The sequence below is a fragment of the Plecotus auritus genome (genome assembly GCF_963455305.1).
Source record: "Plecotus auritus genome assembly, chromosome: 11".
NCBI lineage: Eukaryota > Metazoa > Chordata > Mammalia > Chiroptera > Vespertilionidae > Plecotus > Plecotus auritus.
Genome location: NC_137777.1, coordinates 50,352,868 through 50,376,638, shown reverse-complemented (window position 1 = coordinate 50,376,638; position 23,771 = coordinate 50,352,868). Strand labels below are relative to the sequence as shown.

The 23,771-nt window shown below is 39.2% G+C and overlaps 1 protein-coding gene across 1 annotated transcript in view; it reads right to left on the bottom strand.

Annotated features, from left to right (window-relative positions):
* PKIA (cAMP-dependent protein kinase inhibitor alpha) overlaps positions 1–23,771 on the bottom strand; it is a 77,155-nt gene that overhangs the window by 5,002 nt on the left and 48,382 nt on the right. Inside the window, exons 2-3 of the mRNA XM_080646987.1 lie at positions 23,643–23,769; positions 1,644–1,821 (exon numbers count right to left, since the gene is read on the bottom strand). Of these exons, the coding sequence (XP_080503113.1) occupies positions 1,644–1,794 (151 nt within the window). The 5' untranslated portion in view covers positions 1,795–1,821; positions 23,643–23,769. The remainder of the gene's footprint in view (positions 1–1,643; positions 1,822–23,642; positions 23,770–23,771) is intronic.

Below are 23,771 nucleotides of genomic sequence, written 5' to 3'. Positions count from 1 at the left end.
ATAATGTCCATCACTAACTACACATTTCCCCCATCTTTCAGGTAATTTGTGGATACTGTCCCGATAGAACTTTTCTTGTTTTGAGGCAAACCATTCAGAGATCCAATTTTCCACTTCTTCGTACATTTTGAAGTGCTGCTCAGAAAGTGCGTGTGCCATCAATCAGAACAAGTGGTAATCTGAAGGAGCAAGGTCTGGTGAATACAGCAGTGGGTTAATACTTCCCAGGAAAGATCTTTTAACGTGTGTTTAACTGGTTTTGAAATGTGTGATGGTGCGTCATCATAAAGCAAAATTACTTTGCCGTGTCTTCTGGCACATTCTGGTCGTTTCATGACAATGCATGGTTCAAATTGATTATTTATTGTTGATAGTGATCAGTATTAATGGTTTCACCTGGTTTTAGAAGCTCATAATACACCACACCTTCCTGATCCCACCAAACGCAAAGCATTGTCTTCTTTCTGGAGCAATTTGGCCTTGCAGTCGATGTTGATGGTTGACCTGGATCAACCCATGATTTTGTATATTTGGGATTGTCAAAATAAATCCACTTTTCATCGCAAGTCACAATTCTATGCAAAAAAAAGACTTTCTTTCGTTCCATTGAAGCAACATTTTACTGATGACTTTTCGGTTTTCCATTTGTCTTTCGTTCAGTTGATGTGGCACCCATTTTCCTTTCTTTAAAATCTTCCCCATTGCTTATAAATGATTGGAAATTGTTTGCTGAGCAACGTTTAATCTTTCTGCAAGTTGTTTTTGAGTTTGACACGCATCTTCATCCAATAATGCTTGTAATTGTTGGTCTTCAAACTTTTTTGGTTGACCTGGACGTTCTTTATCTTTCACATTGAAAGACACTTTTAAAGTGTTTAAACCAGCGTTCACAAGTATCTTGAGATGGAGCACATTCACCATAAGCTTCCCGAAGTATTCAGCAGCACTTTTCTTCAAAATAAAGTAATGAATTAAAACTTCCCGCAAATGATCTTTTTTTGTCACGAAATTTGACATTTTTAAGCATACAAATATCTATGATGTTAACACCTTCAGAAAATATGACATATGAAGTTTTGAAGCTTGCTGTCAATACAACAAAATAGCATACATATCAAATCGCATATATAGCAACATATGTGTAACTCCATCTATTGAAAAAATCTGCATTATTAACCGGTACACCTGGTAAATACAAGATGAGGAATTTGACCCCTATGGTGTTTGGGACTTCCTAGGTGATTTGTTCTAGAGTTTCTGGGGACAATTCTCTGGGTTTAGCATAATGCTATAAATGGCTAAGTAGGTGATTGTTAACAAGTTAAGGTAAACATGGGGTAGCAATATTGTTGAGTATAAACTAAAAGAAGCTGAAATACTCAAGAATTACAATTCTTAGCTAGTGATATTTTGTTTGCCAGGATATAGTTATTATTGTAGAGCAGTTGAGTGGGAAATCCTGTAAAGAGAAGTCATTGAAAATGGAGTGGGAATAAGACATCAGTCCCTGACTTTTATCCTGCATTAGACTGTTTATAACTCTATAGACCATTTTTGAAGGTGGATTGTCATGCCTTAATCTGACTTGGTGAAATGCTGACATCATTCTATGTTCATAGAGAGATGCGCATCAAACAACTCACCTGTCTTGTTAATATCAAGTCCTGCTAATTTCAAGGCTAATTCATTGCTGTTACCACTTGCAGAGGAAACCAGGATATCATGTATTGCATTTCTTCTACCTGTTCTTCCTGAAGCAATAAAATCTGCATATGTAGTTTCCACATCAGTCATTGCTAACAAATATCCACATAGCAGGAACTAAAAACAAAAACAAAAACACACACATAAATTAGCAGGTAAATATAATGTTGCAAGACACTTGGTAAATTATGGCCTGTAATATGAATGTGAAATAACTGTTTTGCTTACATGGCCACAAGCAAGCAATGCTTTCCTTCTTGATCAAGGGTCAGGGAAAGTTTTTGTAAAGGGCCTGATAGTAAATACTTTAGGCTTTGAGGGACATATGGCTTCTGTCCCAGCTACTCAACTCTGTGGTTGTAGTGCAAAAGCAGTCGAAGATAAACTGTTAAACAAATATAATAAACAAACTGTATTTACAAAAATAAGCATAGGGCCAGAATTGGTTCACATGCCATAGACAGTGGCCACTTGGTTTAGATCATAAAATTCTTCTCTAATGCCATTTTAGTTAGCCTTCAACTTCAGAGAAGAGAATTTGAGGTCAGTTGTATACTAAGGCGAGTGGGTTGGGGGGAGGTGGAAGTGGTCCATCCTAGAGGTAAGAGGTAAGCTAGTGCCTCATCTGCAGAAAGTCTAAGAACAATAATAAAACTGAGCAAAATCCAGTTTTCTTTTTATCATCAGCAGTGCTATGACCAGCAATTCTAAACAATGTCAGGAATCAAATACTGCCCCCAATGAAGGAGGACAGCTCCCATGTGGCCCCTTGGGAAGCCATTGCTTGAGAGGAATAACAGTCTTTCTTGACTGAATCTTTGAAATAAAACTTCAGCTTTACAAAGGAGTCAAAGTGAATTTTCTAGAACAAACTTGGTGATACACATCCTTAATGAAAGACATAATGGAAAGAATGGCAACAAATAAGTACCTACCAATAATAACCTTAAATGTAAATGGCTTAAATGCGCCAACCAAAAGACATAGGGTAGCTGAATGGATAAGAAAACATGACCCATGTATGTACTGTCTACAAGAGACCCACCTCAGAAAAACGACTCACACAGAATGAAAGTGAAGAGATGGAAAAAAATTTTTTTCAGGCAAATGAAAATGAAAAAGAAAAAAATTGGAAAGGCAATACTCATATCTGACAAAATAGACTTCAAAGTGAAGGCCATAATAAGAGATAATGAAGGATACTTCACAATAATAAAAGGATTGACACAACAAGATGATATAACCCTGCTAAACTTTTTGCATCCAATACAGGAGTATCCAGATATATTTAAAAATTTCTGGAGGATTTGAAGGGAGAGATTGACAGCAATACAATAATAGTAGGGGACTTTAATACTCCACTGAAATCACTGGATAGATCTAGATGAAAAATAAACAAGGAACCAGCGATCCTAAACGAAACACTAGATCAAATGGAATTAATCAACATTTTCAGAACATTTCACCCTAAAGCTACAGAATATACATTCTTCTCAAGTGCACATGGGATATTTTCAAAGATATACTACATGTTAGGACATAAAACAAGTTTCTACAAGTTCAAGAAGATTGAAATCATATCAAGCATCTTCTCAGGTCATAATGGCATGAAATTAGAAACACTCAGGAACATTCAAACACATGGAGGCTAAAACATGTTATTAAACAACTAGAGGCCTGGTGCAGGAATTTATGCACGGGAGGGGTCCCTCAGCCTGGCCAGCGATTGGGGCCAATAAGGGCCGTCTTGCCCAGTCCCGGATCGGGGTCGATTGGGGTCAGCTGGGGGGAGGGACCACCAGAGGTTGGCCGGCTGTGGGAAGTTGGTTGTGGGAGTGCACTAACCATCAGGGGGCAGCTCCTGCATTGAGCACCTGCCCCCTGGTTGTCAGTGCATGTCATAGCTACAGGTGGTTGTCCAGTCATCTGGCCGTAACGGTCACTTAGGCTTTTATATATATAGATGAATGGGTTACCACAGAGATCAAGAAAGAAATAAAAAACATCCTGGAAACAAATGAAAATTAACACACAACAACCCAAAATCTATTGGACACAGTGAAAGCAGTTCTGAGAGGGAAGTTCATAGCATCACAGGCCTACCTCCAAAAAACAAGAAAAACTTTTAATAAGCTACCTAACCCTACAACTTAAAGAACTACAAAGAGAACAACAAGAAAAGCCCAGAGTAAATAGAAGGAAGGAAATAATAAATATCAAAATGGAAATAAATGACATAGAGACTAAAAAAACAATACAAAAGATCAATAAAACCAAGAGCTGGTTCATCAAACAAGATTGATGAACCTCTAGCCAGATTCATCAACAAACAAAAACAGAGGACCCAAATAAACAAAATCAGAAATGACACAGGTGAAGTAACAACTGACCTCACAGAAATGCAAAGGATTATAAAAAAATATATATTATAAACAACTATACTCCAACAAACTGGACAACCTGATGAAACAGACATATTCCTAGAAAAATACAATCTTCCAAAATTCAATCAGGAAGAAACAGAAAACTGAATAGGCCAATAACTACTGATAAAATTGAAGCAGTTATCAAAAACCACCCAGTAGACAAAAGCCCTTGTCTGGATGGTTTCACAGGGGAGTTTTACAAAACATTCAAAGAAGAACTAACACCTATCCTCCTCAAACTATTACAAAAAAATTGAAGAAGAAGGAATACTTCCAAACTCTTTTTATGAGGCCAGCATTATCCTAATTCCAAAACCAGATAAAGACATTACTAAGAAAGGGAATTGTAGGTCCATATCCCTGATGAACATAGATGCTAAAACCCTCATTAGCAATACATTAAAAAAATCATACACCATGACCAAGTGGGATTTAGCCCAGGGATGCAAGGCTTGTACAATATTCACAAATAAATAAATGTGATATATCACATAAATAGATTAGAAGACAAAAATCATATCAATTGATGCAGAAAAAGCATTAGACAAAATACAACAGCTATTTTTTGATAAAAACTCTCATCAAAATGGGAATAAAGTGATCATACCTCAACAAAATTAAAGCCATAAATGACAACCTATAGCCAACATCATACAATGGGAAAAAACTAAAAACATTTCCCCTACGAACAGCAGCAAGACAGGGATGTCCGATTTCACCACTCTTACTCCTAGCCACAGAGATCATACATGAAGAATACATAAAAGGCATCCAAATTGGAAAGGAGGAATTAAAACTATCATTATCCACAGATGACATGATACTATACATAGAAAACCCTAAAGGATCCATAAAAAACCACTAGATTTAATAAATGAATTCAGCAACATAGCAAGATACAGAATTAACACCCAGAAATCAGTGGCATCTTTATATACCAATAATGAACTCTCAGAATGAGAAACAAAACCAAAAAACAATACCATTTACCATTGCAACAAAAAATAAGGTACTTAGAAGTAAACTTAACCAAAGAGGTAAAAAGATTTGTTCTCAGAAAACTACATGATGTTGAGAAAAGAGATAGAAGAAGATAAAACAAGTGGAAGAATATACCATGTTCATGGATTGGTAGAATCAACATCATTAAAATGTCTGTACTAACCAAAGCACTCTATAGATTCCATGCAATTCCTATTAAAATATCAATGGCACATTTCACAGACCTAGAACAAATTCTCCAAAAATGTATATGGAATAAAAAAGACCCCGAATAGCTGCAGCCATCTTTAGAAAGAAGAACAAAGTTGGAGAGATCACAATACCAGATATCAAGTAATACTGCAAAGCCACTTTCTCAAAACTGCCTGGTACTGGCACAAGAACAGAACAGAAATCCCAGAAACTGACCCAAGCCATTATGCTCAATTAATATCTGACAAAGGAGGCAAGAGCATACAATGGAGTCAAGACAGTCTCTTCAATAAATGGTGTTGGGAAAACTGAACAGGTACATGCAAAAAAATGAAACTAGTCCACCAACTTACACCATACACAAGAATGAACTCAAAATGGATAAAAGATCTAAATGTGAAACCATAAAAATCTTAGAAGAAACCATAGGCAGCAACATCTCAGACATCTCTTGTAGCAGTCTGCTGGTGAGAATGCAGACTGGTGCAGCTACTGTGGAAAACAGTATGGAGTTTCCTCAAAAAATTAAAAATGGAACTGCCATCTGACCCAGCAATCCCACTTCTAGGAATATATCATAAGAAACCCAAAACACCGATCAGAAAGAATGTATGCACCCCTATGTTCATAGCAGCACAAGTGCTCATCAGTAAATGAGTGGGGGGGAAAGCTGTGGTACATTTACAGAATGGAATACTATGCAGCAGTATAAAAGAAGGATCTCTTACCCTTTGAAATAACATGGATGGACCTGGAGAATATTATGCTAAGCAAAATAAGCCAGTCAGAGAAAGATAAGTATCACATGATCTCACTCATATGTAGAATCTAATGAACAAAATAAACTGATGAACAAAATAGATCCAGAGACATAGAAGCATGGAACAGACTGGCAAATCTCAGAGGGAAGGCAGGGGTGAAGGGTGAGGGGAGGGGGAGCAATTAACCAGGGAACTTACATGGATATACTTATGCATAGCCCGTGAACACAGACAATAAATTGGTGAAGGCTGGGAGAGGAGTATGTGGGGAGAAGGTGGTCAATAGAAAAACAAAAACAAGAAACAAAGGGGCCATCAGTAATACTTTCAACAATAAAGAAAATAAAAGACATAATGAAGAAAAATATTTTCAAGGTAAAATATGAGACATGTGTGTTAACAAAAATACCAAATTCAAATCTTTCATTTCTTTTTCTATGTTTAAATTTATATCCTTCCCTAGAGGTCAAAAGAGGCATAGGTACTAAGATGAAATAATGAATTTCTGTTGGATTAACTTGTTTAAACAGAACTTTAAAATAGCACAATTTTCTTCATTCCTAAACATACCAGTTACATTTTACTATAGTTTAAGATTAAGTACTCATAGCACTAATCAAGAGAAAGGAATATTTTCAAAACGTAAGAAGTAGGGAGGACGCAAACATAGTAGACCCCATGCGTCATGGACATACACCCTGTCACTCTGAAATGACTTGATGCCATTAAAGTGGAACTGAAGTTGGCAGCTCATTCCTGCAGGCTGAGTTCTTCTCCCAATGTACATGCCGAGAGCTGCTAATTCAACCTGCAGAAAACTTTATATTCTCCCTTCTTTAAGAGGAAGCTGGAACAGGAGAGCAGGAGGAACAGTATAATACAATTTTGAAATAAGAAGTATGTGTATACTACATGCTTTACTGAGACTGTGTTATTGATAACACTGGTTTCCATTCCCTCGACTATATCCACCATTCTTTTTTGTGGTAATATGATTTAATAGTTGTTATAATTTTATTTAAAATTAGTCCTGGTTCTTCCACTGGGTCATGGAGTGACTTTCGGAAAATCATTCAGCCTCATGGCCTTCCGTTTTCTCCTAAGGAAAGGGAGGCAGCTGGGTGGCATGCTCCTTAACTGCGCCTCGCGTGAAGGTGTAAAAGCAATGATCATTCAATACCTCGTTTCTAAAATCTTTTTTTAATGTATTTTTATTGATTTCAGAGAGGAAGGGAGAGAGCTAAAGAGATAAAAACATCAATAATGAGAGAGAATCATTGATTGGCTGCCTCCTGCACATCCCCCACTGTGGGGGATCCAGCCCACAACCTGGGCATGTGCCCTTGGCCGGAATTGAACCTGGGACCCTTTAGTCCGCAGGCCGACGCTCTATCCACTGAGTCAGACCGGCTAGGGCTCGTTTCTAAAATCTTGAACTTGGAATTTCCCTTCTGTGGCCATAACCACCTATTCTTTTTCTTTTCCTCTTACTCTTAGTGAATTAGGTCATATCTTTAATTGTTTTAACTCTTTTTATTTTAGTTTCCTCTAGGTCCAGGCTGGATCAATTGTTCAACATCTCATGTAGCTCCTAATTAGCATCAAGAAGTCCCTCTGGCCCTGGTCGGGTGGCTCAGTTGGTTGGAGCATCATCCCATACACCGAGTTTGCAGGTTCAGTGTCTGCTCAGGGCACACACTAGGTTGCGGGTTTGTTCCCTGGTTGAGGCGCGTATGGGAGGCAACCTATTGATATTTTTCTCTCGAATTGTTGCTTCTCTCTCTCCTCCCTTCCTCTCTCTCTAAAAATCAATAAAAATATATCCTTGGGTGAGGATTTAAAAAAAGAAGTCCCTCTGTGACCTCGACCTTCCTAAGCCTCACCTGGGAAAACAGCAAGGTGCCTTTTCTCTGATCTTATTACTGGGTAGCTAGTGTTACCAGAAAAATTGTGCCAATTGGCTCAACTAGAAACTTGTGACACTATTATTAGTAAACACTCCGAGTTGTTGGGAAGTTCTTTTGTTCACCTCTAGTTGACTCTTCCTTAAGCTTGTCTTCGAGGGAAGGATTCCAAACCCTTTCTGTCCACACAACCAGACACTGCCTGCCTTAGGAGATGACTTAGATCTTACTTTTCTGAGAAGATACAGGACATCTGTTGCAAATTCTCTTAAATCTCTTCCTCTCTCCAACAATTTCTCTGTGATCACTAGTCTCTTTCCTAGATGAACTACCTCTTTCTTTCGAAGCATACTGCCAATTCTATTTCCTATCACTTCCCATAGTACCTTGCTTCGTCCATTTTTCTTTTCCTCAGTAATTTGAGTCTCCTTTCTCCTCTGGATTTCTCCCTAAGTTTATATGCATGCTCATGTCTTCTTTAACTAAAAAAGTTGGATGAACCATTCAAACAAATACCCTTTCCTCAACCTTCACTCATCTTTGCACTGACTAATCTTCTTCCTTCATTAAAATTCTCTGAAGGATTCAACTATTTTTATTTTCAGTTTCTTTGAGCAAACCTTTATAATTTTTGTATTTTGTTGGCTTTTATGTGGTATATTTTATGTAGACTACTTTCTTATAGATCACTGCAGTGATCTTTATTAATATTAAGTAACAGCTTGATGTTAACGATGCTTGTGAGGGTTAGTCCTGTTTGAGTTCTCTGCAATGCTTGAGGCTGCCAGCTACATTCTGTTTGGAACTCTCCCCTCCAATAGACAGCAAATAATGAGGCCCGTTTACTATTCTAGGAATCAGACCTATCTGCATTTGAACCTAGACTTTCCATTAACTTGTTATGCTATGTCTAATCCCTCTGTATTCAGTTCTTCATCTATAAATAGTGATAAATATACTTAGTCAAGGTGGCTATGAGAATTTATTTGGATTATGTATCTGAAGAGGCTAACACAATGTTTGGCACATGGTGGGAGGTGCTGATAAAAATACCAGCTGTCACTTTCTTAGCTTCCACGATATCTTACTATTCTGGTTCCATCCTATTTGTATTCTTCACATTTCTCTAGGGTCACCTGTTGAAATAAGGGCACATTTTGTAGGAATTAAGGACCAATCCTGACCTTCTTCATTTCCTGACTTGAATAGGTCATCTAATCCTAAGGCATCTAATTCTTCACTATGGCTAATGCAGAAATGTGTATCTTCTGCTGAGACTGTTCTCACAAGCTCTCACACACCAGGGGAGTTTCTGAATAGGTATTTCACTTGGTTTTGCACAGGCATTTCAAATTCAAGAAAGCAAAACAAGACAACAACAAAACACACAAATAGAGAAAACTGGTCTCATGGATACATTATGTTGAAGCATCTTTTACTCATTTCTCTCACTTGATATCTATGTTTAATTACTTCCCCAGGTTGTGTTGGTTTTTATTTGATGACCCTCATATTTACCTTGTGAAAAATAGGAAAAGCTCTTACCAGGATTATTGCTATCTGAAAAGAACCCACTTTTGCTGTTTAACTTCAACCGCTCAGTTGAATAGAATGAAAGATAATAATGGCGATCGTGAGAAGAGCTCATTCCTATAGACATCCCCTTCTCTTAAGCATTTATGAAATATATTTGCTAGACTGATGTGCACCCACTTTTAAACCTTTAAGGTAACGTAGAAACTAAGTACTGAGTATTCAATTATAGTAGCTATTATAATTATTATAGTTATTATTGTAAGAAGTATTTAATTTTTATTACATTTTCTTTCTCCAGGCAATAGACTTAATTCTCAGTAAAAAAAAAAACAAAATAAAAAAAAATAAAAAAAAAACAACTGATAAATAGCACATGTAGAAATATGAGAAGAAAGGAATACAATTATATTTTTATACAAAATATGTAGATGCTGTGAACTCTATATATTTTTTCTCTCTCCATGTTATAACTCTTTTAGTGAATTCTGATTATGTGCTCAAAAACAGTTATTTTTACGTGCATGGCAGCTATGTTATTTTTTTTCTTTCAGTTAATAAATATGTAGACATAGCTCTTCAGTTACATCAAATATGCCATTGTATAATGACCTGGAGTTTTGCTTAGAAATTCTGGGGAAACTGTTGCCAAGTGATGTTTTCTGACAGATATTCACCCAAAAAAAATTATGAAAGTCACCAAAATTCTAATAAATGTCAGCAGCTGGCAGAGGCTTAAAGAGAAGTAATTAGCAAACAGTCTGGCTTTATAAAAATAAGGGAGTCAGAATAAAACCTGGACAATTTACCAAAAGTGGGCTTTGAATCTTCACTAGCATTTCCCTGTTTATGTTGCTATAATTAGAATTTTCTAGACATGACAAAAAGGTAATATTAGATATAAACAAGATAACATGGTGCTATTTTTTTGTATCCAGTTTTACAAAAGAGCCAATTGTACTAATATTTAACGTCTGATTGAAGAGGAGAAAAGACACTTTATTATTTAAGTACTGTGTTATTTAAAGGCAGATTAAAATTTAAAGCATAAATCTCTAATATTTATATCTGAAAGTTCAATCAAAATCCACGCCTAAGAAATAAGCTTGCTCTTTCTTTTCCCACTTAAAAAAGTGCCCCTTCCTCACTCTTTAACAAAAGGAGCAGTATGCTGGTAGTCTAAAGATTCTTCCCTTGTATAAATAAAGGCTTTCTAAACTGAGATTCATGATCCGTGCTGGTCTTTTCTTTGTTTGTAACTTTTACCTTTTGAAATATCATACACACAAAGTACTTGAGAAAATAAACCAGAAGATTTTACTCCAGTAGAATTTACAGATTTAGATAGAGTGCAAGAGGCTAGGAAAGGTATGTACTTACATGTCCTGTATTACACAAATTGAAGAGTTCCACATAGATGTACCCTAGAAGAAGTTGGGCCTGTGAAGCTGCTAAAATGATTTTTATAGTGACATTGAGTCATGAGCCAAATGGTGACTGGATGTCATGCTAATTTTACTCCTGCAAATGGGGACACATGAAATGAGACGCACTGACTTGGAAGAAAGAATGGAGAGAATGCCATCAGCATGCACTGGAGACTTCTTTCTTTCTAATGTGAATGACATGACTCAAGTCTAAAAGAGAAGGAAAAATCTCCCGGCCCCATTATTACAAACGCAATTCTTTAACGTCCCAACTGTCACTTTATGAAATCATGGGGAATATTAAAAGCCCTTGAGCATATCACTATGTGCTTAGGGCGCGGTCTACATTAGTGTTTCTGGAGTATTTTAACTCAGATTTTCATAACTTTCTAAAAAATTATTGAGAACTCCAGTGAGCTTTTGTTTCTGTGGTTATATCTGCCAATATTTAACACATGACAAATTGAATTAAATATTTATTAATTACTTAAAATATAGATGATAAACCATTAAATGTTGCCACAAATATTTTTAATAAAATAAAATATATTTTCCAAAGCAAAAAAAAAAAGTGACAAGAATGGCATTGCTTTAAATTTTGTAATTCTCTGGCTTAAATTTGCAAATGTCTGGCTTAATGAAAGACATCTGGTCTCTCAGATCTGCTTCTGCAATCAATCCGTCTCAATCTGTTGTTTTAGTTGAAGTATGTGAAGAAAATCTGGCCTCACACAGATTTTTTTGGTTGGGAAAGTGAGGCGAATTGTAATAGCCTTTTGGGATAATTGCAGATTTTTTAAATTTTTGCAATGTGTAATCTAAAGCCATTTTAATATGCTTTCCAGATTCTGTTTTATTAAAACCTGTTGTATACCTAGTACTTTAAATGGCTCTTTCGTCTATGCATATTTTTTAAAATGTCAATCATTGGTCATTTGGTAAATATTAGTTTCTTGGGTTATATAAAATTTCTAAATTCTATCATATTTCACTATATATTAAATTTATTATTATAGCCAGCTCTCTCATCAAAAAGTCTTTAAGAAGTGAAAAACTGACAAGTTCACAGGAACAGATAAGTTTTCCAAAATGGTAATTTTTGTCTCACCGCTCAGATTTTTTCACTGGCAACAGATTCAGTTGGATTTTGGGTCCCTTAAAGTGACAGGCTCACTTTGTTCATTTAAAAAAAAACTCCGCCAAATACCCAAATGTGAGAAATCACAGTTTGCCTGTCAGTTGTTCTTTCATGTAAAAGTGGTGATTCATGAAAAAAGGTGCGAGTTCTGCCGCAGTCAAGCAGTCAGGGAACTTTACTTAGACGGCCATGCCCTGGTACATGGCAGAAGTGCCTCGGGACCCCCCAACATCACACAGAATATTAAAAAGACCCCTACTTAAAGGGCGAGATTTGACAAAGTATTTTTTTACTGTTTCATCAAGTACATTCTTAGGTAAATTCGCATGTAAAAAGTATTAACTATGAGTGTGGGTGGGGAGGAATCCCAGGGTTGCTAGGAGAGTTTGGTGCCATGGACTTGACCAGTGCTGAGGTGCCAGCCTTTCCCCACCACTTCTGTACCAGCGGTGCAAATGGCAGACAAGCAAACAAGGCAGACAGCATTGGGGTTACCATGGGAATTCTTTCAAACTTGAGAACCTATTGAAGGTGTTGAATGGGAATGACTGAAAGGGCTGGGAGGACATGCAGGAATTCAGGGGCCAAACTTTGAGAACCATTGATGTACACAGGAAGAGGAAGCTATCGAGGAACACTATGTATGGATTAGAGAAGGACCTTTTGTAAAGAATTTAAGCAAATAATTCCTAGAACGCTCTAGAAGTATCAGCTGATCTATTACCACGCTAAGTGTTATCCATCTTCTTCTCTTTTATTTTGCTGTATAAGGATATTACTTGTCTAATTCCACCTTAAAAACAATCTAGTAGCTTATTTCCAAAACAGCCGCTAATCTCACAAGCCAGAGGGTGTCAAACTAAGTCTCAGGAACTCTGGACAGGGTTCAGGGACTTGGTGCTGCTTCAATTCTCTTTTCCCTTGAATTGGTCTGTCATCTAGTCACACTTTGGAGTGAATGACATCAAGGAAAAGATCAAGAACCACAACTCTATTAATAGCAACAAGTTGATTTGAAAAAGTCCACACAAGTCTCCTCTGTTAAGGCATAATTCTCATCCCCGCACCAGACCGCAGCTTAAATGCTCTCGTATTGCCCTTCAGAGGAGTTTGGACTGTGTTCTAGCAAAAGCACAGTTAAAAAGGCGATCTCACAAACTGAGTTGTATCACAGATCTACTAACTAGGTCAAGCCAAATCATGTGTGTGTGTTTTTATTCTAAACCCAAGGCATTGACCTTTTATCACAAAAGATTGCTAGAATAAAATATGAGAAAAATAGACTGTCTTTTAACGGTTTGCACCGTTAATGAGCTTTTGACTAATACTATTAGAGATAATATCCCAACTCCTTAGCTGGAGGAAGGTCTCCACCTCTTCCCTGATTGCCACCGTGTAATAAAAATTCTCATTCAAAAAGTTCCAATATTTGATACTACTAATCATTCCTCTCAATTGTTTTCCTATTCATCAGTTTATTTCTGATGTGATCATTGTGACCCTTATGCCTTTATATCTATCATCTATCAATATATGAGCACATTTTCATATATTTTTTGTAATTTATAATGTACCTAGTCAATTATATCATTAATTTCTTCTCAGAAACTTTCTTTAGCCAAGATTCAAATCCTGTTTTTTCTTTGCACAATGCTTAACAAATCAAAACTTTATAATGAGAAATCTAAGCCTGTCAATTTTATGAAGCCAGAGGCACAGCTGTCTTCCTTGAGGAAATAAATGGCCTACATAGGCAACAACAGGTGTACAGCTATCACAAATCCCTTTGCTCATTTCTAGCTATCTCTCTTACCACACTAACAACAGCAATTTTTTTATTTTTCTGTGCTTCTTCGGTCTTTTTTCAATTACAGTTCACTTTCACTATTATTCTGTATAAGTTCAGATTACAGCATAGTGGTTAGGCAATCATGTACTTTACAGAATGGTCTCCCCAATATTTTAAGGACCCACCAGGACCCATACATAGTTATCATGATACTATTGATTATACTCCCAATGCTGTACTTTACATCCACGCAATTATTCTGTAACAACCAACCTGTACTTCACAATCCCTTCACCTTTTTCAGTTTTATTTATATTTCATTTTCCTACTCTTCACAGAAAATCTTGCCTATTGACTTTATGGCAAGACTTGTCTTACATAAATTTTATCAATTCCCCTCTATTATCACATCAAAAGGTGTCTTTTTCTCTTCTTTCAAGAATCCTTTTGCCCAACATTAACACCTGACTGGTGCTGATTCCATCTTCTCCATTATTGGTCTTCAATTGTGCTTTTGCAGTCTCATTTTCCCTACTTCCCCAATGCCTATAAAATTGCTTGCATTTTCCCTGTTGTAAAAGAATTCCTTCTTTTGACTTGGTATGTGTGGCATGTTCTTTAATATACTCACCCGTCTTACTTTCATTTACTGCCAGACTTACAGGAATAGAGGTGGATGCTGATTGTTCCTGTTTCCTCTATATTATTTCACTTTTAATTCCTTTGCCATTTGACTTTCATAGCTATCAATTTACCATCATTTTATCAAAAAAAGACTATTACAGATTAATCACAAAATTCAATAGGTTTTTCACAATAATCATCTATATCAACTGTACACAGCAGTTCACATTGTTACTCCTCTCTTCTTTTTTTTAATTTAAATTCTTTATTGTTGAAAGTATTACATATGTCTCCTTTTCCCCCCATTGACCTCTCCCCACCCACTCCTGCCCCCCAGCACAGGCCCTCACCCCCTACTGTCTGTGTCCATTAGTTATGCCTAGATGCATGCATACAAGTCCTTTTTTCTCCCTGGTCTGCCACAGATACTGTACTTTCAGTTCCCCCATCATCTTCTTCTCATATTTTTTCTTGCTCTTTCCTCCACTTGCCTCTTAAAGAATCTTTATTCTCTTCTGTGTCCTTTAAGTTCTGTTTTGGTAATTCTTAAGTGCCACCTGTATGTATGTGACTATCAAATCTATAAATTTGTGGCCTGATATTTTGAGAGCTTTTATGGCCTAGTGGATATTCCGCCATTGATGTCCTTGAAAACTCACATTTAGTAAGTTCAAAATGGGATTTTTTGCTTTATCTTCACCTTCACCCTCAAAACTATTCATTCACCTCATACTGTAGTGTATAGTAGCATTATTTTCTCAGGTGCTTATGATAGATCAATTAGAATTGTCTTCAGTTACTCCATCTCACTAATTCCTCACTTCCAGTCATTTCATAGACTTCATGTTTTAACTCTACCCATTCAGTGTGACCTTAGTATTCTTCATTTCCATTCTTTTTCTGGTCATTACCTTCATCGTCTCTTTCTTACTATTGCAACTGTGGGCCAACTACTTACTTACCTAAACCTATTCTTCTCCAATTTGCCCTAGTAATAATAATAATGTTTATTACAGTGTTTATTTAATTCACCACTATGCAATAATTATTTTCATGTTACTTTAATAGGGATGTATTATGTTTTCCTTGAGATCTGGCTCTTTGATTTTGGAGTCCCCTACAATGCTTGGCACAGGATTTTGCATGTTGCTGTTACATCTACAAAAAGTATTTCATAGATCTGTTTTTAATTATCTTACTTAATATCCTTCTCAGTTAAGTACATTTATCAAGGTTATACCATTGGTGAAAGTAAGCTGAGAAAGCAGGTTTCCTTATTTCTACTCAGTTCTTTTTCCTGTCTCATAAGACTTGTTGTTGTTGTTAATCCTTGCCCGAGGATATTTTTTCATTGATTTTAGGGAGAGTAAAAGAGAGGGGGAAAGACAGAGAGAAACATCGATGTGAGAGAAACACATCGATTTGTTTCCTCCTGCACAAGCCCAGACCAGGGCCCAGGCCAGGGAGGAGCCTGCAACTGAGGTATTGCCCAGAATGAACCAAGACCTTTTGATCCACAGGCTCTATCCACTGAGCCAAACTGGCTGGGGCTCATAAAACTTTTAATATAAGGAGATGAAGTGTAATCATTCCCACTAATACACATTGTCGTCTGTATATTCTTAACTAGAGGCCCGTTTCATGAAGATTGATGCAATAGGCCTTCTTTCACCTGGCTGCTGGCACCGGTTTTCCTCTGGCACCCGCGACCCAGGCCTTTGCTCTGGCCGCCGCCTTCTGCCTTCGCTCCAGCCAGAGTCTTCGCTCCAGCCGGAGTCTGCAGGCTTCTTGCTGACTCCAGCCGGCCAGAGTCTTCACTTCACTCCGGCTGGAGCGCTGCTCCTATAGTTCCCTCCACCCCCTACCCTCCCCCTCATAGCAGGCATCCTGCCCTGCCCGGCCACTCCGGGGGTCGGGGCTGCCGCCACCTTTGCTCTTCTAATTTGCATATTCCCTCCTGATTGGCTTGTGGGTGTCATGGAGGTATGGTCAATTTACATATTTCTCTTTTATTAGTGTAGATTATAACAACAGATTTTAAAATATAACAGCAATCAAAAGCATCCTAGAATTCCTAGTAATCTGTCCTATTTTCACTTTATTGAGGGCTACCTCTTTTTAAATTTTTTACAAAATATATATGACTAAAGTAGCAAATTACTGCATGGAATGATTCGTTCTGTCCTTCTTTGTTAGGGCTTTTTACATCATTTATTTAATATTGCAAATGATTTATAAATCATTTATAAACCCTTTGTAGCATCCCTGCTGAGACAGTCAATTAGCTGAAGAAGCACCCAGGGTTGGCAAGTGACAAGTAATATTATTTGTACATTACACTGAAGCAACTACAGCAGAGAGAGGTTAATCAACTAGACTGTGTCTCACACAGTCAGTGGTAGTACTGATGTCAGACTGAGAACCTGGGGCTATTTACATCAAAATCACAGAAGCATGAAGAGCCTGGGGCTGGTGCTGTTCTTTGTTATATAATGCAGTACTTTCTAAATTCTTGTCTTGTATTCTCCTTTTCTGTAGTGTAGTGGACTCTGTAGGAGTCCAAGGAGGAAAGATACTGTTAAAATATATACCTTTTCATTAAACTAAGACTGTTGTTTGCTACCTCAAATAAATACTTAGCTTTTAAAAGGATGTTTGAACAATGACACATTTCTTCTCAAAATAACTCATTATTAATATTTCTATCTTTAAAATTACAATGAAAAGTCACATCAAGCCGAGTAGTATTGTTTTTGTCTGTTCCAAGTTATAACAATGACCACAAGAATTACAAAACAGCTTTTGTTTACTAGTGCATTATCCTATCTAATAAAAGAGTAATATGCAAATTGACCGTACCTCCGCTACACCACAGGCCATGCCCACCAGCCAATCAGGAGGGAATATGCAAATAAACCCAACCAAGATGGCTGCAGCCACAGAGAGCAGGAGGAAGGCTTGGGTTTCCCCAGCAATGGAGGAAGCCAAGCTTTCTGCCTGCCCTTACTGGCGCAGGCCTCCACTCAATGCTACAAAGTTTCAATTATAGAAGATAAATAAAGCCCAGCAGAAATGGCGGCAGCCACGAAGCTGGAGAGAGCAGGAGGCTAGGGTTGCCCGTGGTGATGGAGGAAACCAAGCTTCTGCAGCCCTGGCCTGCTTTGGCCTCCGCTTAAGGCTACAAAGTTTCAATTATAGAAGATACATAAATCCCAAGAGAAATGGATGCCACCACAGAGAGAGCAGAAGGCTTGGCTCTGCTCCAGGCTACAAAGTTTCAATTGTAGAAGATAAATAAATCCCAGATACCAGGGCCTCTGTTGGGTTGCCTGCAAACCACCACAGACCCCTCGCCCAAGCCGCCCCACACCCCAAGGGAACCCCCACCCTGATCCAGTACACCCTTCAGGGCAAACCAGCTGGCCCCCACCATGCACCAGGCCTCTATCCTATCTAATAAAAGAGTAATATGCAGATTGACCATCACTCCAACACACAAGATGGCTGCCCATATGTGGTCAAAGATCCTGCCCCCATGTGGACACAAGATGGCCACCACAAGATGGCCAGCAGGGGAAGGCAGTTGGGAGGAACCAGGCCTGCAAGGGAGGGCAGTTGTGGGTGATCAGGCCAGCAGGGGAGGGCAGTTAGGGGTGACCATGCCTGCAGGGGAGGGCAGTTAGGGGCAAACAGGCTGGCAGGGGAGCAGTTAGGTATCAATCAGGCTGGCAGGGGAGTGGTTAGGGGGTGATCAGGCTGGAAGCAGAAGTGGTTAGGGGCAATCAGGAAGGCAGGCAGGCGAGCAGTTGGGAGCCAGCAGTCCTGGATTGTGAAAGGGATTGGGCCTAAATGGGCAGTTGGACATCCCTTGAGGGGTCCCAGATTGGAGAGGGTGCAGGCTGGGCTGAGGGACAACCCCCACCCCCCGTGCATGAATTTTGTGCACCGGGCCTCTAGTCCTATCTAATAAAAGAGTAATATGCAAATTGACTGTCACTCCAACATACAAGATGGCTGCCCACATGTGGACACAAGATGGCCAGCAGGGGAGGGCAGTTGGGAGGGATCAGGCCAGCAGGGGAGGGCAGTTGTGGGCAATCAGGCCAGCAGGGGAGGGCAGTTGGGAAGGACCAGGCCTGCAAGGGAGGGCAGTTGGGGGCAATCAAGCCTGCAGGGGAGGGCAGTTAGAGGTGACCAGGCTGGCAGAGGAGGGAAGTTGGGGGCAACTGGGCCTGCAAGGAAGGGCAGTTTGGGGGGACCCAGGCCTGCAGGGGAGAGCAGTTGGGGGGGACCAGGCCTGCAGGGGAGGGCAGTTAGGGGTGATCAGGCCTGCAGGGGAGGGCAGTTAGGGGCAATCAGGCTGGCATGGGAGCAGTTAGGCATCAATCAGGCTGGCAGGGGAGTGGTTAGGGGGTGATCAGGCTGGCAGGCAAAAGCAGTTAGGGGCAATCAGGAAGGCAGGAAGGCGAGCAGTTTGGAGCCAGCAGTCCTGGATTTTGAGAGGGATGTCCCAGATTGGAGAGGGTGCAGGCTGGGCTGAGGGACACCCCCCACCCCCGTGTATGAATTTCGTGCACCAGGCCTCTAGTCAATAATAACAGTAAAAATACCACATATTTGCCAGATATAACACTAAGAAGTTTATGTGAGGTATAGAAGTTCAGTATTGCAACAATTCTCTCAAATAGGTACTCCCATTATCTCCATTTTAAAGATGAAATAACAAAGGTTTAGAAGGATTAAGTCTTGAAACTGGGAACTGATTTAACCACTTACTAAACCAGTTGCCATTTTCAATATTTGTTTTACAGCATACTATACTTTATTTTCTGTTTTTGAGACATTACTCTGTAAAGTGATATTTTGTTGACATCCTTACAAATTCTTTTTAAAACTACCATCTAATACACATATTAGTTGACACCACAGGATCTTCCTTGATTTTTATAATCCTATATAATAAAAGCCTAATATGCAAATTGACTGTCACTCCAACACACAAGATGGACACCCCCATGTAGACACAAGATGGCCGCCACAAGATGGACGGCAGGGGAGGGCAGTTGGGCGGGACCAGGACTGCAAGGGAGGGCAGTTGGGGGCAACCAGGCCTTCAGGGGAGGACAGTTAGGGGCAACCAGGCTGGCAGGGGAGGGCAGTTAGGGGTGACGAGGCCGGCAGAGGAGGGCAGTTGGGGGGTGACCAGGCCTGCAGGGGAGGGCAGTTGGGAGGGACAAGGCCTGCAGAGAAGGGTAGTTGGGGGGACCAGGCCTGTAGGGGAGGGCAGTTAGGTGTGACCAGGCCAGCAGAGGATGGCAGTTGGGGGGCAACCAGGCCTGCAGGAGAGGGTAGTTGGGAGGGACAAGGCCTGCAGAGAAGGATAGTTGGGGGGGACCAGGCCTGTAGGGATGGGCAGTTGGAGATGACCAGGCCAGCAGAGGAGGGCAGTTAGGGGTGACCGGGCCAGCAGGGGAGGGCAGTTAGGGGCGACCAAGCCAGCAAGGGAGGGAATTAGGGGTGACTGGGCTAGCAGGAGAGGGCAGTTGGGGGCGACCAGGCCTGCAGGAAAGGACAGTTAGTGGTGACCAGGCTGGTAGGTGAGGGCAGTTAGGGGCAAACAGGCTGGCAGGGGAGCAGTTAGGCATCGATCAGGCTGGCAAGTGAGCGGTTAGGGGGTGATCAGGCTGGCAGGCAGAAGCGGTTAGGGGCAATCAGGCAGGCAGGCAAGCAAGCAGGTGGGATCCAGCAGTCCTGGATTGTGAGAAGGATCCCAGATTGGAGAGGGTGCAGGCTGGGCTGAGGGACACCCCTCCCCCCGCCCATGCATGAATTTTGTGCACCGGGCCTCTCGTTGTTCTATAAACACTTTACATTCCACCTCCCAGGTATCTGGTCTTCTTGTCCATGTGACGGCCCTCATCTGACACCTCACTGTCAGGGCTGCCTTGTGACAGGAAAAGCACACTTCCACGGACCTTGAGTTTGAGAGGGAGTTACAAAATTATTTAACACCAGAAAAAAATAATCCTATAGTGTGAAAAACCTGCAAAACTGAGATAAAGACCTACTTAATTAATATTTTATCACTATATTAGTTACTCTCATCAACCGCAGGGTCACTCAGCTCTCCTATAGTTAGTTATCGATAAATTATATTGAATCTTCGATTTGGGCACATTTTAATACATTTAATACGATGTGTGTGGAGCTTCTAAAAGTGCCACCACCTAAGATGAGGGACGTTGAAAGGTGGCCTGCTCACAAGGAGTAGAAGTGGGTCATGGCAGGCTGTGGCCTGGAGAGTGACAGAGCAATGCACGCTGGCGAGAGCTATCTGCTATGGGAGAGCCGGGAATCCGTGGCTTACTGGGTGGGAGCAGGAAAGTAGGGGACCTACGATGAGGATCCTGGGATTGCTTCCAAGTTTCTGACTTGGATGAATGAAGGATGGTACCCTTTGGGGAATGCCAGAGGAACAGTAACAGCAGCAGAAGTCTAAGAATGGCACTTTAACATATCCCAATGCCACGTTTAAAGTAAATATGGCCTTCTTTTCCTTCCTGAATGAGTAAAAATGCATTCATTAAACACACACATTCCCACATATGCTAACATCTGCTCTTCTGCAATCAAGCATTTTCTGTGTAGTGTCTAACTAGCTATTCCAAGTGCAATAGTGCTTAAACACTCCAATATGCCTCTTTGCAGCCAGAAAGAAAAACAGTTGCTATGACTATGTTTGAACATATTTTAAATAATGTATAATCTTTGTCAATTTATCTGCTTTGCAATACTAGTTTCCTATATAGTATTTAATATCTCCTTTTATTGAAAATGTCATTGTTCAGTATTATCATTAATGGTTTTCATCCTTATTATATGTCTGAATGTTAGAATTATTTATTAATCTTATTAAAGTGATGATCTTCAGCACAAAGTTTAATAGCCTTCTTCTCAACTATCACTATATGTTATTTAAAGCATTGTCCATCCATTCACTTTAAATGGGACTTTCTGACTTTGTGAGCTTTTGAAATCAGTAGGATAGGCTCCAGAGAGAAAGGGAATACTGAAGAACAGCAGTAGGAATTAAACAAATCTGAGTAATTAAGTATTAATCTAGCCATTAAGAAATACAAATTAATATTTACATAATATATAATGTATAATCTCATATTAAAGTGAGATAATGCACTGAACAAAGTATCTTAAAACATGAATTAAAAGATGTGGTGAAATCATTATATTAATAAAATTTAAAAATTTTTGTAAAGTGAGGGATTAATAATAAGTACATTTTTATCCAGGAGTCAGATTATCTGGAAAACACCATGACATTTTTTACATTATAAAAAATCACTTGACGTTTCTACTACCAACTATATTATCAGTACCAGAAATTACCATTATGACTATATTTTATTATCAGGAACATAAAAGAAACTATTTAAAGTACTGAATACTGGTTTTAACAAATAAAAAACAACTTATCTGATGAAGAATTACAATGGATTCAGAAATTAAATATCTCCAAGTGGAAACTTTTCATTGACTGCAGGAAAAACTACTTGAGTATGAAGATTTTCTATTTTTCTAGTTTGTGCTCCAAATTTCAGGGAAAAGGGTTCTATGCATATTGCAGGGTATGAAGTAAATATTTAATATATAAGAACCCTTGAATTCATCTTTTCCAAGCAGACAGGTCATGTTCTGCCGTCAACAGTAGGTCATAAACGCAGGCGGAGACATTTCGAGAAGGAAGAAGCGTGCTTCTACACATTTTTAACAGAGACAGCATTTCAAAATTAGTTACAAAAGGCGAATATTTAAACATGTAATTATGGCTAAAGTTTACAAATAATGTTATCATCCTTCATAAAGAAGCACGAGGGATGAGGCATAGTGGGAATGGGGTTGTGGACAATGAAAATAAGCCGCTACTGCAATGTACTATATGCCACTCTCAAGGGATTCAGAAGGCAGATTTGAGTGCCACCATTGTTACTTGTTTGCCATTCGATGCTGGGCAAAATACTGTATTGAACTTCCTTGAGTTTCAGTTTTCATGCCTCCAAAATGTGGATTCCCAGACTAAGGAAAATATTTCAAATCTTTTCAAGGTCTAAGAATCACTGGCCTTCATGTTTTTATGACCTTTATAAAGGCCAAGTTTTCACGAAAGATAGCATTTTTCTAATAGCCTCTCAGAAAGGAAAAGCTATATATATAGGAAGTCCATTCAGTGTCCGGGGGTTCTCAAGTCTGACAGCTGTTTATAGCCAGGTGTAGGTCTATAGGGCAACACATTTGCTTTAACTAATAACTGCTCAGGTTTCTTTCAGTTAAAGATAAGTTTTTCATTTTTCTAAGTGCTGATTTAAGAAACTGTTGAAAACAACAATTAGTTTAATGTACCTATTGGATTGCAAGGAACGTGATTTTAAAGGTTGCACAATGAGCACTAACTAGGAGACAGGAGCTAACACCTGAGGATATAATGAATGAGAGGAATAGGCCCTGATTTTGATGTCACTAGAATATTTTTTCTTGGGATATCTTCGTTATTCCCTTTATCTCAAATTGCTAATGGAGATAAAATTGTTAGTGTGGTTTTGACTACACATAGGTAAGTTAAAGCAGACCTCTCCTTTCCCCAGTCCCATTCTGCTCCCCTTCTACGCTGAGAGTAAGACTAGATGTACCCCACAAGAAACAAGCCAATTTCCTCACACCATTAACTGGGCTGCTCCCCCACTTAGGAGACTTGAGGCCATCATGGCACTTAATTTTGATAAACAATTAGATCATGGAGAAACTTATGAAAATGACTTGTCTTAGGAAAAAAATACCAAAAGAGTTCATCTGTTGTCCACATACCTAAACTCTAGGGATTAAACCACAGGCACTGAGATCACTAGTGTACTGGCAACAATGAGCTAAAAATGGAAAAAAACATCATACTGTTATTGTATCCCCTTTCCTCCAAGGTATTCTCTGGTAAACACCACAACCTCCTAGGGACTTGCACACAGTTTCCTTGTAGGGTAGGTAAGAGACCCATCTTTTTCCAAGCAGACATACCATGTCCAGCATCAGCCACTTTATTTAAGGTGGTTGAATCTGTGATATGAAGTGTTCCTACCTGAATGGAAACTTTCTTGTCCTTAATTCATTGGCTATACTGGATTTTTTTTTCTTGGATCAGACCTTCAGTCTTCTACCAGAAATCGCTCCTTTGGGAAACCAGGCCTTCCCAGAAATTCAGGAAACT